The following is a 19,078-nucleotide window of genomic DNA, read 5'->3' on the forward strand; positions in this document are numbered from 1 at the left end:
CCCCGTAACCTGCTTTATTTTAACGAAGCAAAATGATTCTTCAAGTCTTTCTTCACATTTGTTTCCGCATGTCAGGCAGTATCTGAGAAATTCTGTCTTGGACCCTCTCCAAAGCTGCTATATACTTCCTATGGTGTGGAGCCCCGTACTACCCACAATACTCTAACTGAGGTCTAATCTAGGCTCATTGTTAACGCTTGGCTTTCATATTCCATAGTGTTGAGATAAAATTTTATCAGCTTTTTTTTTAACAGCCTGAACAACCTGAGGTGCTGGCTTTAGCATTTTTCAAACCTGTCCCCCTAAACCCCTCTGCCCTTCCGCAAGATTTGAGGGTAGTTGAGTAGAAATTAGGGATTGGAGGGGAATATTTTTCACCCAGATGGTGGTGAGTCTCTGGAACTCACTGCCTGAACGGGCAGTCGAGGCAGAAACCTTTACCGCATTTGAAATGTACTTGGATATGCACTTGAATTGCCATAACCTACTGGGCTACGGACCAATAGCTGGAAAGTGAGATTCGGCTGGATATCTCTTTTTTCGTCCAGCACAGACACAACGGGCTGAATGGGCTCCGACTGTGCTGTCATTTACGATGATTCTGTGAGCACTGAGCCTACTTCCACTTCTCGTTTAATTATTGCTGCTAATTTTTCTTTTCACCACACATAATACTGTACGACCTTGAATTCCATCTGCTACTTTTTAGCCCATCTTCTCATCTTAGCCCCTTACAGTTTCTTTTGTTCTTCTAAAGAATTAACTATATCTCCTATTTTGATATCAGTTTCAAATTTTGACACCATTCCCTCCAGGACTATATGCAAATCATTGATACACATTGCACAAGAATGACCCTAGAACTGAACCCTGAGGGACATCGTAACAATATAAGAAATTGGAGTAGGAGTAGGCCAGTACACCATTTCAAATTAGATCATGGCTGATCTCCTGCCTCAATTCCTGCCTATTCCCATAACCCTTGATTTCCCTGGTGTCCAAAATCTATCAATCTGAGTATTGAATATACTCAAGGACTGAGCATCCGCAGCTCCCTGGGGTACAGAATTCCAAAGATTCACCACCCTTTGAGTGGAAGAAACATCTCCTCATCTCAGCCCTACATGACCGACCCTGATCCTGAAACTGTGACCCATAATTCTAGACTATTCAGTCAGGGGACAGAACCTGTCAGCATCTTTCCTGTTTAGCCCTCGAAGAATTTTATACATTTCCATGAGATCGCCTTTCATTCTCCTTAACCCCAGAGAATGTAGGGCCATTCTACTAGATTTCTCCTCATAGGACAACCCTCTTGTCCCAGAAATCAATTTTGTTGCATATCTTCTAAGGCAGGTATATCCACTTCCAACTCCTCTGAAAACTGCCTTAAACTCTGAATCTGCTTTCTCTATCCTTACCAACTCGGTTAACTAAAACAATGAAAGATAGTATCAAACTTAAAGAAAAAGCCTATAATTGCGCAAAGATGGGAGGCAGGTCAGAAGATTGGACAGAATATAAAAAACAGCAAAGAATGACAAAGATTGATAAAGAAAGTAAAATTAGAGTACGAGAGAAAGCTAGTTAGAGATATAAAGACAGATAGTAAGCGTTTCTACAGATATTTAAAAAAGAGAAGATAACAAAGTGAGCATTGGTCCTGTAGAAAGTGAGTCTGGGCATTAATAACGGATAATAAGGAGACGGCAGATGAATTGAACAAATATTTTGCATCGGCCTTCACTATTCAGGATAAAAGTAACATCCCAGTATTAGCTGTAAGTCAGGAAATGGAAGGGAGGGAGGAACTCAAGAAAATTACAATCACCAGAGAAGTGGTACTGAACAAATTGTTGGAGCTGTGGGCTGACAAGTCCCCGGTTCCTGATGGACTTCATCCTAGGGTGTTAAAAGAAGTGGCTAGAGAGATAGTTGATGCGCTAGTTTTAATTTTCCAAAATTTCCGATATCTGGGGAAGGTTCCGTTCGATTGGAAAATAGCGAATGTAACTCCTTTATTCAAAAAGAGAGGGAGACAGAAAGCACGAAACTACAGGCCAGTTAGCTTAGCATCTGTCTGAGGGAAAATGTTAGAAGCTATTGTTAAAGATGTTATAGCAAGGCAGTTAGAAAAATTCAAGGTAATCAGGCAGAGTCAACATGGTTTCGTGAAAGGGAAATCATGTTTAACCAATTTATTGGAGTTCTTTGACGGAATTCCATGGACTATGGATAAAGGGGAACAGGTGGATGGAATGTACTTAGATTTCCAGATGGTATTTGATAAGGTGCCACAGCAAAGGTTATTGCAGAAAATAAAAGCTCATGTTGCAGGGGGTAACATATTGGCATGGATGGAATATTGGCGAGCTAACAGGGAACAGAGAGCTGGCATAAATGGGTCATTTTCTGGTTGCAAGATGTAACAAGTGGTGTGCCACAGGGATCCGTGCTGGGGCCTCAACTTTATACAATTTATATAAATGACTTAGATGAAGGGACTGAAGGTATGGTTGCTAAATTTGCTGATCACACAAAGATAGGTAGGAAAATAACTTGTGAAGAGAACATAAGGGGGCTACAAAGGGATAGAAATAAGTTAAGTGAGTGGGCAAAGACCTGGCAAATGGAGTATAACGTGGGAAAGTGGGAAATTGTCCACTTTAGAAGGAAGAATAAAAAAGAAGCATATTATCTAAAAGGTGAGAGATTGCAGAGCTCGGAGATTCAGAGGGATCTGGTGTCCTCGTGCATGAATGGCAAAAGGTTAGTATGCAGGTACAGCATGTAATTAGGAAAACTAATAGAATGTTATTGTTTATCGCAAGGAGAATTGAATACAAAAGTAGGGAGATTATGCTTCAGCTATACAGGGCATTGGTGAGACCACATCTGGTGTACTGTGTACAGTACTGGTCTCCTTATCTAAGGAAGGATGTAAATGTGTTGGAGACAGTGCAGAGAATGTTTACTAGACTAATACCTGGAATGGACGGGTTGTCTTATGAGGAAAGATTGGGCAGGCTGGGCTTGTATCCGCTGGAATTTAGAAGACTAAGAGGCAACTTGACTGAAAGATATAAGATCCTAAAGGGTCTTGACAGGGTGGATGAGGGGTCACCCATTTAAGACAGAGATGAGGAGAAATGTTTTCTCTCAGGGGGTCATCAGTCTTTGGAATTCTCTTCCTCAAAAGGTGGTGGAAGCAGAGTCTGAATATTTTTAAGGCAGAGGTAGATAGATTCTTGATAAGCAAGGGGGTGGAAGGGTAATCGGAGGCAGGTGGAAATGTGGAGTAATCAGTTGAGCCATGAACTTATTGAATGGCGGAGTAGGCTCGAAGGGCCGAGTGGCCTACTCCTGCTCTTAATTCAGTTTGCTATCCTCCCGAAAATTCCATACCCATTTGATCTGCTCATGTGGGTCCAAGCCTCCTAAGAAGACCTGAGTACATCATCTAGGCTGACTTCTCAGTGTGACAATGCTGTAGGTGCGGTCCTGCCGATCAGATGTTAAAGCAGGATTCTGCCAATCTGTTCCAGCAATTTAGGGGAGACTTTAAACATACCCACTTTCCTGGCCAACATTCCTCGCTTAACCAGGCCCTGATTAACTGGTCATACACATCATTGCTATTTGTGGGATCGTGCTGTGCACATAATGGCTGCTGCTTTTGCCTGCAACGGTCACAGAAATAATTCAGCCCCTTGAGTGAAGTGCTTTGAGGTGTCTCTGAGAGATGCAATCGTGAATTATATAAATGAGAATGCTTCTTTCTTTGATCCAATCAACTTCCCAGCAGGTGCAGACAAAACCCACTTTTTATCCATTTTAAAAATGAAATATTCTTGGAAAAGATGCTGGCAGCCTGACTCCCGCTGGTCTCTGGGATCTGAAGCTAAATATCAACACAGCGTGATAGTGAATTCTACCAGGTACTGGAAATCCAGTTAGCTAATCCTGCTGTGTCTGTGAAAATCAAATAAAAATAATCAACTGAATGATCGAAAGCTAACATCCAGCAGAACGTCTTTCAGATAATGGCGTGCATGGATAATCGAGGTACCATTGTAAACACGTTGCCATGAAAAGTAAAAAACAAACTCACTGAATTTCTTAAATTATGTCTGCTCAGGACAAGTTAAAAGCTGCTCCTTACCTTGGCAGAAGGAACTCCCTCAGGGGGACGACAATGCAAGATGATCTTCCCTTCTAAAGGAACCTCTTCTCCCTGTGGATCTTGCTCAAAATTTTTCCTCAAATCTGTCGAAGAAAATAAGTCATCAGGTTAATTGATTTTTCGAATGGAGTGAATAACGTCTAGGTTCTAGGTTCAGATCCATCTATAAACTCACAGTCCTCTCAAACCAACATCATCATCTGACATTTGTAAACTCTTGGCAACTGACATCGCACCTGATTTTCAATTAAAACGTCATTTTTCTGCTCCCACCAATTGTTCCGATTCCTCTATGCGCTTGTTCTATTTGCTGTTACGATCTGGAATGCCCTGCCAGAAAGAGTGGCGGAAGCAAATTCAATTGAAACCTGCAAAGGGAATTGGATAAATACTTGAAGGGGAAAATTTTTCAGGACGAGGGAAAAAGTAGGGAACTGAAACCAACTGGAAATCTCTTTCAAAGAGCTGCCACAGTTGCGATGGGCCCAATAACCTCCTGCTGTGCTGGAACATTCTGTGATTCCCGTCATTCTGAGAATTGACATTGATTATAAATGATGAACATGGCTTGCAAGGTCTTATTAATGTGATTGTAAGAAATGGGGAGACAACTTTTTTGTAGGGGAAATAAAGCTTGTGGAGGGGGGATGGTGGGGGGGGGGGGGGGGTGGGGGAAGTCTTTATTCAAAGTGCTCACACATTTGATGGAGAAAATTGACCCACAACCATCTTCTCAGAGTAACAAGGCACATCCCAAGAATGATTAAAGTAACAATCAAAAAGTGGCATCAGTCACAAAAAGGCTAAAAGTCCACATTTTGTGTTCACCCAGCCATTCCAATGGGAAAATCAGCAAAAATGTCATAAATTTTATTTGTTTGAGTCTGCTCGTGATGAACTCATGTCGCAAGGTGCCTCAATGTACTCAAATCAAAGGAGTGAGCATTGTATCCATGTGAAATTTGGAGTGAGACATTCACATTTTGATTGTTGCTTTGTTTGCAGAGTTTGATGTGAACTGAAATCTGTTCCAGAAAGCAAAAGATTGATAATGCTAATTGCTTTGTGACAGATTTTTTGAAAGTGGCGTTTCGATCAGCACCCTCGCTCTATAATTTCACAGGAGGGTCTTGCCCATCCCTTTCCAAACTGCTTTTGCAGCTAAACTTTTGGACTGAATTCCTGACACAATGGATCTCAAAATGAACCAAGAGTTGTGAGGCGTATGGCTGGCCTTGATAACCCGAGAGGAGGAGACAAACAGCAGGAGCAACATGCCAAAGAAGGTTCTGATGATGGGTCACAGATGTGAAATGTTAACTCTGTTTCTCTCTCCACAGCTGCTGCCTGACCTGCTGAGTATTTCCAGCACTTGCTGTTTTTATTACAGATTTCCAGCATCTGCAGTATTTTGCTTTTTTTTATAATGCCGAGAAAGGTAATTAGAGCAACAGTGTTTGCTGGGGTTTTAGTTCTTTTGTTCAACTTCTAAATGCTGATTTCAGTGAATTGTCTCGATGCCCCGTTTTGATTCACCAGCTGTCATCACATTGGTTGCGTTTCTTGCATCCATCCATTCCACTCAAAATACCACAGGGCAATGGAGTGCACAACAGGAGGAAGGAAGAAAAACACACACACTGAAGGGCTTGAATAGTCCAACTGCAGCAGATCCTTTGCATTTTCTAATGCTAACTTGCCTGTTTGTTTCAGATTTCCAGCATCTGCAGTATTTTGCTCTTTGAAACACTTCAGCCCTGTGTCACAGAGCAAGGAGCTCAGACTCAGGATCGACTAACTGCTGGCTATTGCAGAGAACCTTGCAAATACTGGCACACTCCCAGGCATGACCCGGAAATGCTGACACACTCCCAAGGTCCTGCTGTCAATCCTGACATGCTCCCAGGGATCACGAGAGGATACTGACACACTCACGGGGATCATCTGTCAATCATTGAATCACAGAATCATAGAAAGTTTACGGCACAGAAACAGGCCACTTGGTGCATCGTGTCCGCGCCACCTAAAAAAAAGCGCCATCCAGCCGAATCCCACTTTGCAGCATTTGGTCCATAGCCCTGCACATTACGGCACTTCAGGTGCACATCCAGGCACCTTTTCAATGAGATGAAGTTTTCTGCCTCTACTACCCTTTCAGGCAGTGAGTTCCAGACCCCTGCAACCATCTCCCCTCTAACCTTTCTACCAATCACTTTAAACCTATGCCCCGAGTCACTGACCTCTCTGCCAAGGTAAATACGCCCTTCATTCTATCCAGGCCCCTCACAATTTTGTACATCTCAATCAAATCTCCCCTCAGCCTCCTCTGTTGTAAGGGGAACAAGCTCAGCCTATCCGATCTTTCCTCATAACTGCAATTTTTCCAGTCCTGGCAACATCCTCGTAAATCTCCTTTTTCCTTCTCGAGTGCAATTACATCCTTTCTGTAATGAGGTGACCAGACTGCACACAGTACTCAAGTTGTGGCTTAACTAATGTTATATATTTATAGATCCAGCATACCCTTCCTACTCTTATATTCAATGCCTCAGCTAAGAAAAGATTACATATTCCTTCTGAACCACCTTATCAACTTGTCCTGCTACCTTCAGGATCAGTGGACATTTCACACCAAGGTTCCTCACTTCATCTAAACCTCTCAGTTTTCTCCTATTAATCATGTATTCCTTTGCCTTGTTTGATTTCCCCAAATGCATCACCTCACAGTTCTTCAGCTTGAATTCCATTTGGCACTTTTCTGCCCATCTGACCAGTCCATTGTTATATTCCTGCAGACTACAGCCATCCTCCTCTCTCTCAACCACGTGGCCAATTTTTGAGTTGTCTGCAAACCTCTTCATCATTCCCTCTACTTTTATGTCTAAATCATTAATATCTACCATAAAAACCAAGGGACCCAGTACTGAGCCATGTGGAACCCCAATGGAAACCTCTAGTTGCAATAACACCAGTCAACAATTACCCTTTGTTTCCTGCCACTGAGCCAATTTTGTATCCAACTTGCTACATTCGCCTAGATCTCATGGACTTTTATTTTTTTTAACCAGTCTGCCATGTGGGAACTTGTAGACCAGATCAACTGCACTACCCTCATTCATCCTCCTTGTTATTTCAATTAAGTTAGTCAGATTCAACCTTCCTTTAACAAATCCATGCTGACTATCCTTGATTAATCCCTGCCTTTCTTTGTGATAGTTTATCCTGACTCTCAGAATTGATCCCAAAAATTTGCCCACGACCGAAGTTAGACTGACTGGCCAGTAATTATTCGGTCTATCCCTCGCTCCCTTTTTAAATAAAGGTACAACGTTAGCAGTCCTCCAGCCCTCCGACACCACCGCTGTGGTTGGCATTGTTCCCTGCATTTTTCTTGGATTTGCCATGCAGTGAAGTTCATGTCTGTAGTGCCTCTCGACGGACAAAGCTGCACTGCGACTCCTGAAAAAGCTCTTCAGCCACTGGAAGGAGGCGATTGAGGAGGATCCTTGCAATGATCTTCCCTGTGGCAGATAGCAGAGAGATTCCTCTGTAGCTGCTACAATCGGTCTTGTCTCCCTTCTTGAATATAGTCCTGATCACAGCATCCCTGAGGTCCCCTTGCAGTCCTCATCCCAGATGAGGCATATGAGGTTGTGCGGTCATGCCAGGAGTGTATCTCCGTCTTGCGTCAGGATTTCGGCAGGGATTCCGTCTGCTCCAGAGGACTTGTGGTTCTTCAGCTGTTGAGTGGTTTTTCTGAGCTCACTTCGGACTGGGGTCGCACCGAGGTTGTTGAGGGCTGGAGTTGAGGACATTCAGGTTGAAAACAGAACCTCCGTTGAGGAGTTCTTCGAAATGTTCCCTCCAGCAAGCACTGACTGCTTCCCTATCATTGACGAGTTCTCCTCCATGCTTGGCTCTCAGCAGGGTGGGTCATTGGTCCGCTTGACAGCGCTTATCGCTAGTGTCTGCAAGTGCTGGATCTCATGCTCTTTCTACCCACCATTTGACGCCCTCTAAGTACTGACACACTCCCAAGGATCACCTGTAAACACTGACAAACTCCTAAAGCGCCTGTTTTCCAACTTCCAAATTACTGTATGAGCTACACAAAGGAAAATAGTTGGATCATTGTTAAAAAGATTTCATATTTGTCTCCAGAAATAATATGTGGGTAAAGTCAACACATACTGAAACACAGAGAAAACAGCAAGCGCTTGCTGATCTAACTGGGTCTATACTGGGTAGACCTGGGGTTCATTCGTTTGTTGGTGTCATTTTCTTCCCAGGTTGACTGCCATGGACCTCCACCGCTGTCTGTCCTGTGCTGCCCTTATACATTCCACATAGGTCAACTGCTTCCAGTCCATTATATCCGTCATCCATTTTCTCCTCTCCTATGTTTTCCTTCCAATAATTGTCTCCATCTACCTTCTGCTCGAATGATGTGATTGAAATATTGTATCTTTCTGTCTTTGATCTTATGCACTAATTTCCTCTTTTATCCAGCCATTTCCAGCGCTCCCTCATTAGTCTTTCTGTCTGTGTTGGACATGTAGAACATGCTCCAATATGTCCACATCTCGAATGCATTCAGCTTATCAATAGTCTATACGAGATTCAATGACTAACTACGGGTGATACCCGGTGAGTATCCTGATTTTTCCAAGATGACTGGCCGTTTGTCCGTCAGCATCATGACTGCCCTAGATGTGTCACACATTTTGCTGTTGCGCTTTCTGAGCCATTGACTCTGAGCAGTGAGTTCTTCGGCCCGAACTGTCAGTCCTGGCTACATGGGTACAGGGGGATGAAACTGGGGCATGATCCACTCCTGCTCCTTTTTCTCATGATCTGAGGGGATAGTACGAAAAAAGGGATGACAGAATCAACACCCTTTTTCATAACCTGCCCAATCTTCTTTTTCATCAAAGTCAACACAAAGAAAATTGAGCAGGCAGTAAAATGGGGGGTAACTGGCTCCTGCCTTGTTTGCACCACCCCTCAAAGATTTATTTCATGCTCCCCCTTCCACTCCCACAAAATTCTGGCTCGACAGATCTATATTATAAAAAAAGACTCTCTTGATTTCACTGCACCGAACACAGAAGGGAAATCGTCCACCTCGGTGAGGGTGGCATTTATCTCTTGGAAGTGCTCACTCTGAAGCGCAAATCATTATAAGTCTGTCAAAGTGCAAAAAACTGGCCTATGCATTATTCAGACCCTGTAGTCTAATGCTGCACTCAGAGTCTATTGCACACTGTAATTCACACGTTGTTCCAGCATGGAATTATTCAGGGAGAATCACAGTTTGATGGACTACCAACCCTGCAGCATCCAAATCTGGACGGTCTGCATAACAATGGGACAACTGCTAAAGTTCAGTCTTTTAGTTTATGGGCGAGTGTTGCTGAAGTGAAACAATTGGTCAGTGGTCACCGCTGTGTGTTTCTTTCTCTGCTTACATGCTATTCGGACTGTAGCTTTTCTGCTTTTGGTCGTTCCTTGTTGACTCCAAGCCACGCAGAGGCACCAGTAATCCTCTGGACCGTGAAAATCTTCCACCTGCTGCCGGGAAACATTGATAAGGACCTCGCGAATACTCAGCCCTTAAAGAGAAGAGAAAGAAATACAAAGTAAATGCAGGTGAACTTGCCGATCATCTTGCGGGCAATAAAATCGGAAAATGCTGGACAGACGCAGCAGGTCTGGCAGCATCCGTGCAGAGAGAAACAGAGGTAACGTTTCAGGCCAGTGACCTTTCAATCACCAACCTGAAAGGTCAACTCTGTTCCTCTCTACACAGATGCTGCTTGGCCTGCTCAGTATTTCCAGCATTTCCTGTTTTTATTTCAAATTTCCAACATCCGCTGTATTTTGCATCACATAAACATATAACATTTACGGCACAGAATTAAACCATTCAGACCATCTTGTCTGTGCTGGCTGAAAAAGAGCGACCCAGCCTAATCCCACCTTCCAGCTCTTGATCCATAGCCTTGCAGGTTAAGGCACTTCAAGAGCATATCCAAATGTTTTTAAATGTGCTCAGTGTTTCTGCCTCTACCACCTTTTAAGGCAGTGAGTTCCAGACCCTTACCACCCTCTGGCTGAAAACATCCCCTCTAATCCTTCAACCAATGACTTTAAATCTATGTCCTTGGTCACTGACCTCTCTGCTTACAAAAATAGGTTTTCCCCATCCACTCTGTCGATGCCCTTCATAATTTTATACCGTTTAGTTCAATCTTCCCTCAGCCGCCTCAGTTCCAAAAGAAGCAACCAGCCTATACAATCTTTCCTGACGTTTAAAATTCTCCATTCTTGCCAACAGTCTTGTGAATTGCCTCTGCCCCTCTCAAGTGTGATCACATCCTTCCTGTAATGCGGTGAACAGAACTGTACGTAGTACTGAAGCTGCGGTCTAACTAGTGTTTTTTTTACAGTTCCAGCACAACCACTGTCAGCAGGAATACTGATAACCAGAACACGGCTAACGTAAAAATGGGTTTTGAACGCAACGAAACCCAACTGGAGTCCGAGACATTCTGCTCAGTCACTGCAGGTGAAGCGGCAATCCCTTGACTACCTGTGACCCTCCGCTGTATTTCTGGCCTCAGGACTGGTAATATGTGCAGGAGTTGTGTGGAGACTAGCTCCCTTGTCGCTGCTGGGTATTCACGCTAGTCTGAGGGTGGAAATGGGAGATAATTTTACGAATCAAGAAGCTTTCTCTGATCTGATGGGCCCAGTGCTATGACTGTGCTTGCATATGCCCCTCTGCAGTCCTGTTTCCGTGCCCCCTACGCAGACCTCTGAGTTCGGGACAACAGGACTTCTCATCCTGTGTTTCAGAGATGTCTTAAGCTTGCAAGCAGCCATGAATTGGGCAGGTGCAGTTTCTGGACATATGGAAAGCTGGAGAAAGGCAGAGTACTTCCCTAGGTTTGATTACATTACTGCCCTCCCTTACTCCCCACCTTCCTCGTTGAAAGCTGAGATTGATAAACTTTTGGTAGGGAAGTGTATTAAGGGTTGCGGAACCAAGGCGGCTGGATGGAGCTTGGATGCAGATCAGTCACGATCACACTGAAAGGTGGAACAGGCTCAAGAGGCTGAATGGCCTCATCCTGCTCCTCTGTTCCCTTTCTCCTCACCTTACCATCTGCTCAACGACTACACTGAAGGGCAGAGAATTAAGGGGAAATTTTATCCTGGCGGCAGGGGTCTCGACACATGGAAAAGGAGACGCTGAGATCTGCGTGTCGCCTCTTCTCTGGAAAGCCCACGAATCTAGTGCAAATCAGGCACATAAGTTGACAGTGGCGGGCCTTCCAAAGGATCAAAGACCCCGTCGCCGGAAGTCCTGCCCTTGGATAGCTGCCGGCCAATCAGCGGTCGGCAGCTGCGGCGGTGGCTGCTGCTGGAAGAGAACCTACTGGAGGCCCAGGCGCTTCGCTGGAACCAAGCCTCAGGTAGGTCAGGGCGGGAGGGGACTTGCAGGGTTGGGGTCGCAAGGGAGTGGGGGAGGGGGATCGGCAACAAGGGCAGGGGGGTGGCTCTCAGCGCTGCCCCTTCCCCTTTCCCGATGCTGGGTCCCTCTTTCAGGCCCCCTCCACTGGAGCTGGGAAGCAGCCCGCACAGTTTTCCGTATCATCCTTCCCATGCGGCAACAGGGCCCCCCGCTGCACAGCTAATTGCAGCTGTAGCAGTCAGAGGCTGGCTTTTAATTGGGGGCTAATTGCCCAGCTAAGGGCCTCAATGGGGTGTCGGGGTGGGAAGGCCATTCAAAGGCCTTCCCGCCCCAGACTAAATTTTGGCGGAAGTGGGATGGTGGCGGGAATCCCAATTCCCCCCTTGGAGTCTTGCTCAAAATCTCCAAATTAATATCAGCTCTCAGAGTACTATGCATCTTCCCCAGGCAAAATGAACTCAAATCAGAGCCCTTCACCAGTCCTTCCAGAAACTCCACTTGAAATGAATTACAGTCACTGTAGTTCTGTAGCTGAAGATGGCCATCAATTTGTACACAGCATGATCCCAGACATGAGCAGAATGACCAGTTCAATCCTGATTTTTTTTGACAATGTTGGTTGAGAGAAGAACATAGTCCTGGATACTTCCCCGTTTTTCTTCCAATAAGAATTTCTATCTGGACAGGCAACATGGGCCTCAGTGTGATGGGCATACTTGTGTCCGTTGTAACACCAGGGAGGGGGGTGGGGTGTAGGATCGATGGGGATCCAGGGGTTAAGTGCCATCGCCTTCTGGGAAGTCCCACTGCAAGGTGCAGGGGTGTCCAAATATGGGCGGGTTTAAAGTACAAGCAACAAGGATGTGTCATGCACCACAGTTCCTGCCATTTCTGCAACAGCAACACCAAGGGTGCTAAGGAGGGGGGAGGATTTGATACCTTGAGGATCCCAAGGATCGGTAATCAACTGGCCCTCCTTCATATTCAATTGATGCCAACCCCAGGAAGTTGAGGGTGTTGGATGAATCAAGTAGAAGTCCCCCATTTCCCAATCACACTTGTCAAAGTTCCGACAGTGCAGCAGCATGGAGGTGAGTCAGCTGCACTGTCTCAGTGAAAGGTGGTTCCTGCCAAGAGGTACATTGCAGCATCAACTACCTGCTCAAATCCTGGTTAACCCATGACCTTTGGACTTAGAGGCAAGATTGCTATCGTCTAACACGCTCCAACATTAAAAGCGCTCTCTGCCAGGTAAGTAGTTGGAAGAAATGTATGAAGGCTGGATTTTTAAAATCATAAAACTGGAGGCTAACCAGTATCTTGCTTCACCATAAAACAGGGCATTCATCAATGGGCAAGGTATTCAGAGCATATGGAGATATTAACAGCATTGCCTGTTTTTCCTGTGCTGTGGAAAAGGAGAGTTACACTCATCAAAGGAGATTTTAACTCCGGACTCCGAATGGGCAAGCAGTGAATGGAACACTTGCCCTTTCCTGCTTTTCTGCGAGGATCAGTCCATTCTGAAGGAAACGTGCAGCCAGTGATCTGCACCCCCTCGAACAGGCGTCCCACCCCAACTCACTGCCCCCAGGCCCTACGATATCGAGCAGCTATTGAGGGGAGTTTCAGGATTCCTCGGTCCCTGAGAGATGAACCTGTCTTCATACCCTGGGAGAGGCTAGAGTCTGGCTTCAGATTTTCAGAGGCGAGGAAAAGGAGAATATGAGGAAAATATGGAAGGAAAGATGGTTTGAGGAAAAGGAAAAGAAATGAGAAAGGAATACAATGAGCGAGATGTAAAGAAAGACAGAGGGGAAAAGGCTACATGTGCAGAAAGAAAGGGAAACTGCGTGCTAGGTGAGATTCAGAGCGCGAGGAAGCAAGGACGGAGAGATATAAAAATAGAGGGATAGAGTAAAAGAAATAGCCAGAGACAAATTAAAGTGGTGATGTAAATCCATCAGTTTTATCCAGAGAGAGAGAGAAAGAGGGAGATAAAGTCGAAGATAGAAAAACATAAAAAAGAGAATCGGAGACAAGCAGAGTTACAGGATGAAAGGGACACAATTTTTATTTTAGTTACCAAGCAATGCTACTTGAGATAAACCAACAATTTATTAGATCAAGAAGAAATAGAGCATTTCATTGCACAATTCTAATTGGCACTCCTATTTAGTACAGTACATACAATTCACTTCACTGTCCAGTTATTCATAGGAACAATGATAATTTAAAATGAAAGTTAAATTGTGTTTCAATGTTTCAGCATAAAATTACAATTAGCGTTCCTGTTAATGGCCTCCATATCTTCCTCTATGTGTAGCAGCAAAGAAACATCTGCCACATAATTACTGCAAGAATACAATTTGTCAAAACATAATCAGGAATTAGGCAGGGAAGAATTTGAACAATGTCATGATTCTGTATAAAATCGCACATATGTCCATTTTTGTAAAGAAATAATAGAACTCAGCTAGTATATCTCTTCTCTGTTCAGTGAAGGGATTGAAGGCTTGATACAATTTCCTCCAAATATTAACCGATCAAAGGTTGTTAGCTGTGTAATGAGTGCAATGGTCCCAGTTCTCTGCCCTCTGTGCTCTGATTTCCCTTTGGGGTACAATCTATGCAAGTGCCAGCTAGCCACTACTAACTAACCCAAGTATCCATGCTTCTTGAGTAAACCATGTGAGTAACAAAGGATATTTGGCCATGAGTCATCTGTGGCTCAGTTGGTAGCACCCCCTCCTCTGAGTCAGAAAGTTGTGGGATTAAGTCCATTGAGCTGAAAATCGAGGTATGACACCCTCTAGGCATGAGGGAGTGCTGCACTGTTGTAAGGGCTATCTTTCTGACTTGTAGGGTGGATGTAAAAGATCCCATGGCACGATTTCAAGAAGAAGGGAAGTTAACCCCTTCGCCCTGGCCAATATTCATCCCTCAATCAACATCACTAAAACAGATGATCTGGCCATTATCAAATGGGTCTTTGTGGGAGCTTGCTGTGTGCAAATTGGCTGCCGCATTGCCTATGTTACAACAGTGAAAACACTTCAAAAATACTTCACTGGCTGTATAAAGTGCCTTGGGATGTCGGGTAGTTGTGAAAGGCGCTATATAAATGCAAGTCGTCCTTTTTTCTCCATAGGAGCATGAGTTTGAACCTGCCCTCAGCAGAAACCCATAAGTGGCGACTTGCCGTCACTGACAGCAAAAGGAATCCTGGGTGGTCTCCCCTGCGCCTCCGCAACGCATCTGCACTGAGACTAAATGTGGAAACCTCACTGGCTGCCTGGCTGAGATTGAAAAAATTATGATTTGGGACCTTATGTAGTTCAATGCCATGTGTCATGTCATGTTAAGATCACTCCTCATCTAGAATGCAAAACCAAACAGATAGAAAAGAAAGACTTGCATTTATATAGCGTCGTTCTCGACCAGAGGACATCACAAAGCGCTTGAGAGCCAATGAAGTGCTTTTTAAAGTGTAATCATTGTAGTGTTGGAAACATAGCAGCCAATTTGCACACAGCAAGCTCCCACAAACAGCAATGCGATAATGACCTCTACATCTTTTTTAGCAATGTTAACTGGGGAATAAACATTGGTCAGGAAAGTGGGAGAACTCCCCTGCTTTTCTTCTTTGGTTCAATGTCTCACCTGAAAGCTGGCACCTCTTGACAGTGCAGTACACCCTCAGGGATTGCACTCAGCCTAAGAGTGGGACTTGAACTTTAGACAATGCTGCCAAGTGACCCACAAAAATCCTTCACCCCTGAGAATTTTTCCCTTTCACACCACCAGATCTTCTGTACTGCTCACCTGGCTCTCACGCTTGCTATCATCAGCAAATGTTATATTACTTTTGGAAGTGCCTTCCTCTGTCTCATTTATTGCTCATATTAAACTGCATAGGGCTAAACATCAGACATCTGCAAACCTCCATAAGTCACTTTCTCTAATTGATCTTTGGCCATTCATCCTTATTTTCGTCCTGTTGTCAAGTACCTTAATCTAGCCGCCCAATTCCAGACACTGTTCAAAAAATCCAGAACCGGAACTTTATCCAATGTCTTCATAAATTCATTGGACTTTACTCACATTGGATGACCCTTGTTCGCTACAATTACAACAGATTGCATTGGTAAATAGCTCCTCACATATACATATTTTACAAGACTTTCGCAAGGAAGAAAAGGTGATCATGCAGGAGATAAGTAATTTGGGGGAAGAAGTGGGAGAGGGAGGAAAGGGAGAAAGGAAAGGCGCAGCGATGTAGAGAGAGAGAATTCCAGAGGGCAGGCAATAACGTCTGAATTATCAGCTTCCAATAATGGAATAAAAGTTGTACTCAGAGACCTGAGCCTGGAGAAGATTGCTGAAGTAAGCTGGAGTGAGGGCTTGGGGACAGATCTGGATGACGAATAATTGGGGCACTGGACACCAAGACCATTAGGGGCTCCTCTGCAACCCCGTCACAACAACCAGCCCCTCCCAATCCATTGATAACACAAACTTGTTTGAGCTAGGACCATTGGGCACGTGGAATGGGTAAATCAGATCCTGAATGGAGGGAATCAAAGACCAAATTCATGTTCTCCTGAAAGAATTCCAAATGACTTGTGAGGCACACCTTATTGCTTCTGAAAGCAGGCAAAGGACCCCTTTTGCATTCCACGCACATGAGACGAGAATTGACAGGATTTTCCCCAACAATTGATCCTCTACTCCTATCTCATTCATTTATCTTGACTACAATCGACCAAGGACATATATAAGAAATTTGGAAGAGTATACATGTTGTGCTATTTTCCAAACCATTTAAATTGCTGATCAGAAAATGGAACATGGTTTGCACACGAATTTATGATGGGCCCTCCTCAAGTCGCCTCTCTTTGGTGGATATTTCAACCCTCTCACGCTCCTAGCAGGAGCGGTGCGTCTGCATTCGCACCCAGTAACCTGCACATGAAATGTTTCTGAGTCTCATTACGGAACCCAGTGAGTTAACCCAGCAGCTGCAATCTGGGTCTAGCTGACTGAAGCTCTTTGTTGGCACAGAGATTTACAATGACTGAAGGAATCATTTCAGGAATAAATACTGAATCAGCTACTGCCAAGATAAAATCCTGGTCTGTGGAAATAACATTTACCAAAAATAAATAGAATCTGTTTTTTTTTCTCTGTAAACTTTATTAAACAGATAAAAACATTGTGACATAGAAACTGAAAATAAAAATGTAGCTGCCAGGGATCCTATGAATAACTTCCGGGATCTCAAAAAACACTGCAAGGTTTTACACATCCTCCCAGCGCAGTCTGCTAACCTAGATTCTGGGCAAAGGGCTCTTTCCGTTGTGTCTGAACTTGTAAGTTTGACAGGAAATTCGGAGAAGGAATACAAAACTTGTTAAAACTTTATATTGGGACAAGTTTGAATGGGGATCACAATCTGGAGATGGGGAGGAAAGTGGAGTTGTGAAAAAGGATCAGTCGTGATCATATTAAATGGCAGAGCAGGCTCAAGGGGACGTATGGCCCATCCCTGCTCCGGTCTGTCTGAAATTGGACTCTCTGCGGTCTCCAGGCCTCCTGATATTGACTATTTCTTGATCACCAAATATTGGACTACCCGCAGTTGGACTATTTTCACTCTGGTGAGCTATAAGGCTGGCCAGTTACATTTAAATGAGGTTCTGCCCTCTACTCCCCTTGACTCCAACTCCCCGGAAAGGGCAAGCTTCCAGCAAACTTCGCCCCCACCCCACATCTCTCCAAATGTCAATATCAACCCAAGAAAGGTGATGCTCACATGACAGGAGTAGACACAAATAATTTTATAATACTACAATAATAAATAGATACTGAAGATGAAACAGAGATAGATTAATGCAGTTGGTCTTTAATTCATGCAGTACCTAAGGCAGTAGCACATAGTAACTAATTTCCCTGTCATGGGAGAATAATCTTAATGCAGAGACCTCGACAAAAGTCTCTACATCTTTTAAATTTTAATCTGCTGCATTATTAATGGAGCAATGTCCTTGTTTAAATTACTTCTGTGCACTCTCGCTGTTCATATGAGTTGGATGGGAGTTACTCAACATTCCCACTTCACAAATCTCCCTACTCGCTCAGTCTTCATCTCAGAAAATGCTAAATTTTCACATAGCTCTGAATGCAGATTTAAGACAATTGACAGAAGAACAGAGAAGAGATGAGGATAAAGCCTGGCGACCCGACCCGAACCCGACGAGATCCGACTACATGTGTCAGGTTCGGGTCAGGTTGGGTGGAAATTCCGAGTCCAGCATTCGGGCTCGGGTCGGGTGGGGCTGGACACTGCTTCCGGGAAGTCACGGGATCTGGCTCACCCATGATTGCCCACAACTCCAGCTGCAGGAATAGCCTGCTGCCAGAACAGACAAAGGAGATTTGTGTTGGATCGGGTCAGGCGCGGAAAACAAATTAAAGGGCTTGGGCTCGGGTCGGGTTCGGGTCAGAACCGAGTCGGGTTTTAATTTTATACCCGAGCCAGGCTTTAGATGAGGAAATGGTTTTCTTTTACACAGCAAGTTGTTATGATCTAGAATTCATCGCCTAAAATGGTAGTGGAAGCAGATTTAATGGTAACTTTCAAAAAAGAAATGCAATATGCTTGTGAAGTAATACTCTGCAGGGCTATGGGGAAAAAGCAGGGGAGTGGGACTAATTGATTAGGTCTTTCAAAGAGCCAACTCAAGCACAGTTATTCTTGACAAAATCACATGAAGAATTATACTGACCTTGGCTGTTTAGACTGGAATTGTGAGCAAGGTAAAGTCTGTGGTGCAATGCAGGAGATTCCAGGAAAATACAGAAAGCTAAGTGCAGTTGGGTAGAGAGGTGGCAGATGCAGTTCAGTAAAGAAGCAGTAAATTTTGGGATGAATAATAATGGAAGGAACTTGATAATAAATGGGAAGATTCTCAGCATTGACAGCAGAGGGACCGAGGGGTGCACATTCGTGGATCGTTAAAGGCGTGAGTTAAAGTAGAAAAGGCCATAAAGAGGCAACTGGGATTCTGACGTTTACACATGCGTGCCACATGCGGGTAGCAGATTTTCATCTCATGACTGCCCTGTTTATAAGCTCCGTGTGAATAGAGTGGCAATAAAACAATGTAAAAATTACCTACCACTCACTGACTGCCGGAGGACTGCCCAATGTGATTTTGAGCAGGTCTTGACGTCGGCAAACAATATTTCAGCCCAAAACAGGCAGGTGTATCGCACATATATGTCAATTAGGGTTCTAGAACTCATTTAGGACCCTCACAGCCACCGCATTGCCATTACAAGCTCCTCAACCCCACCCACAAACCCTGGATGGTGCAAAGGCAGGAAGCGGTCATTTCTAGTGCTATTGAACAGGC

At 44.3% G+C, this 19,078-nt stretch overlaps 1 protein-coding gene across 9 annotated transcripts in view; it reads right to left on the minus strand.

The window, feature by feature from the left end:
• Window positions 1-19,078, minus strand: part of LOC137357075 (netrin receptor UNC5D-like) — a 442,899-nt gene that overhangs the window by 159,691 nt on the left and 264,130 nt on the right. For all 9 annotated transcript variants that reach the window (XR_010971131.1, XR_010971132.1, XR_010971130.1 and 6 more), the window contains exons 3-4: window positions 9,652-9,795; window positions 4,163-4,266 (exon numbers count right to left, since the gene is read on the minus strand). Coding sequence is in view for 6 of the 9 variants with exons in the window: in XM_068023062.1 (XP_067879163.1) it covers window positions 4,163-4,266; window positions 9,652-9,795 (248 nt within the window). In the remaining 3 variants the exon portion in view is untranslated. The remainder of the gene's footprint in view (window positions 1-4,162; window positions 4,267-9,651; window positions 9,796-19,078) is intronic.

This window comes from Heterodontus francisci, chromosome 47, assembly GCF_036365525.1.
Source record: "Heterodontus francisci isolate sHetFra1 chromosome 47, sHetFra1.hap1, whole genome shotgun sequence".
Taxonomy (NCBI): domain Eukaryota; kingdom Metazoa; phylum Chordata; class Chondrichthyes; order Heterodontiformes; family Heterodontidae; genus Heterodontus; species Heterodontus francisci.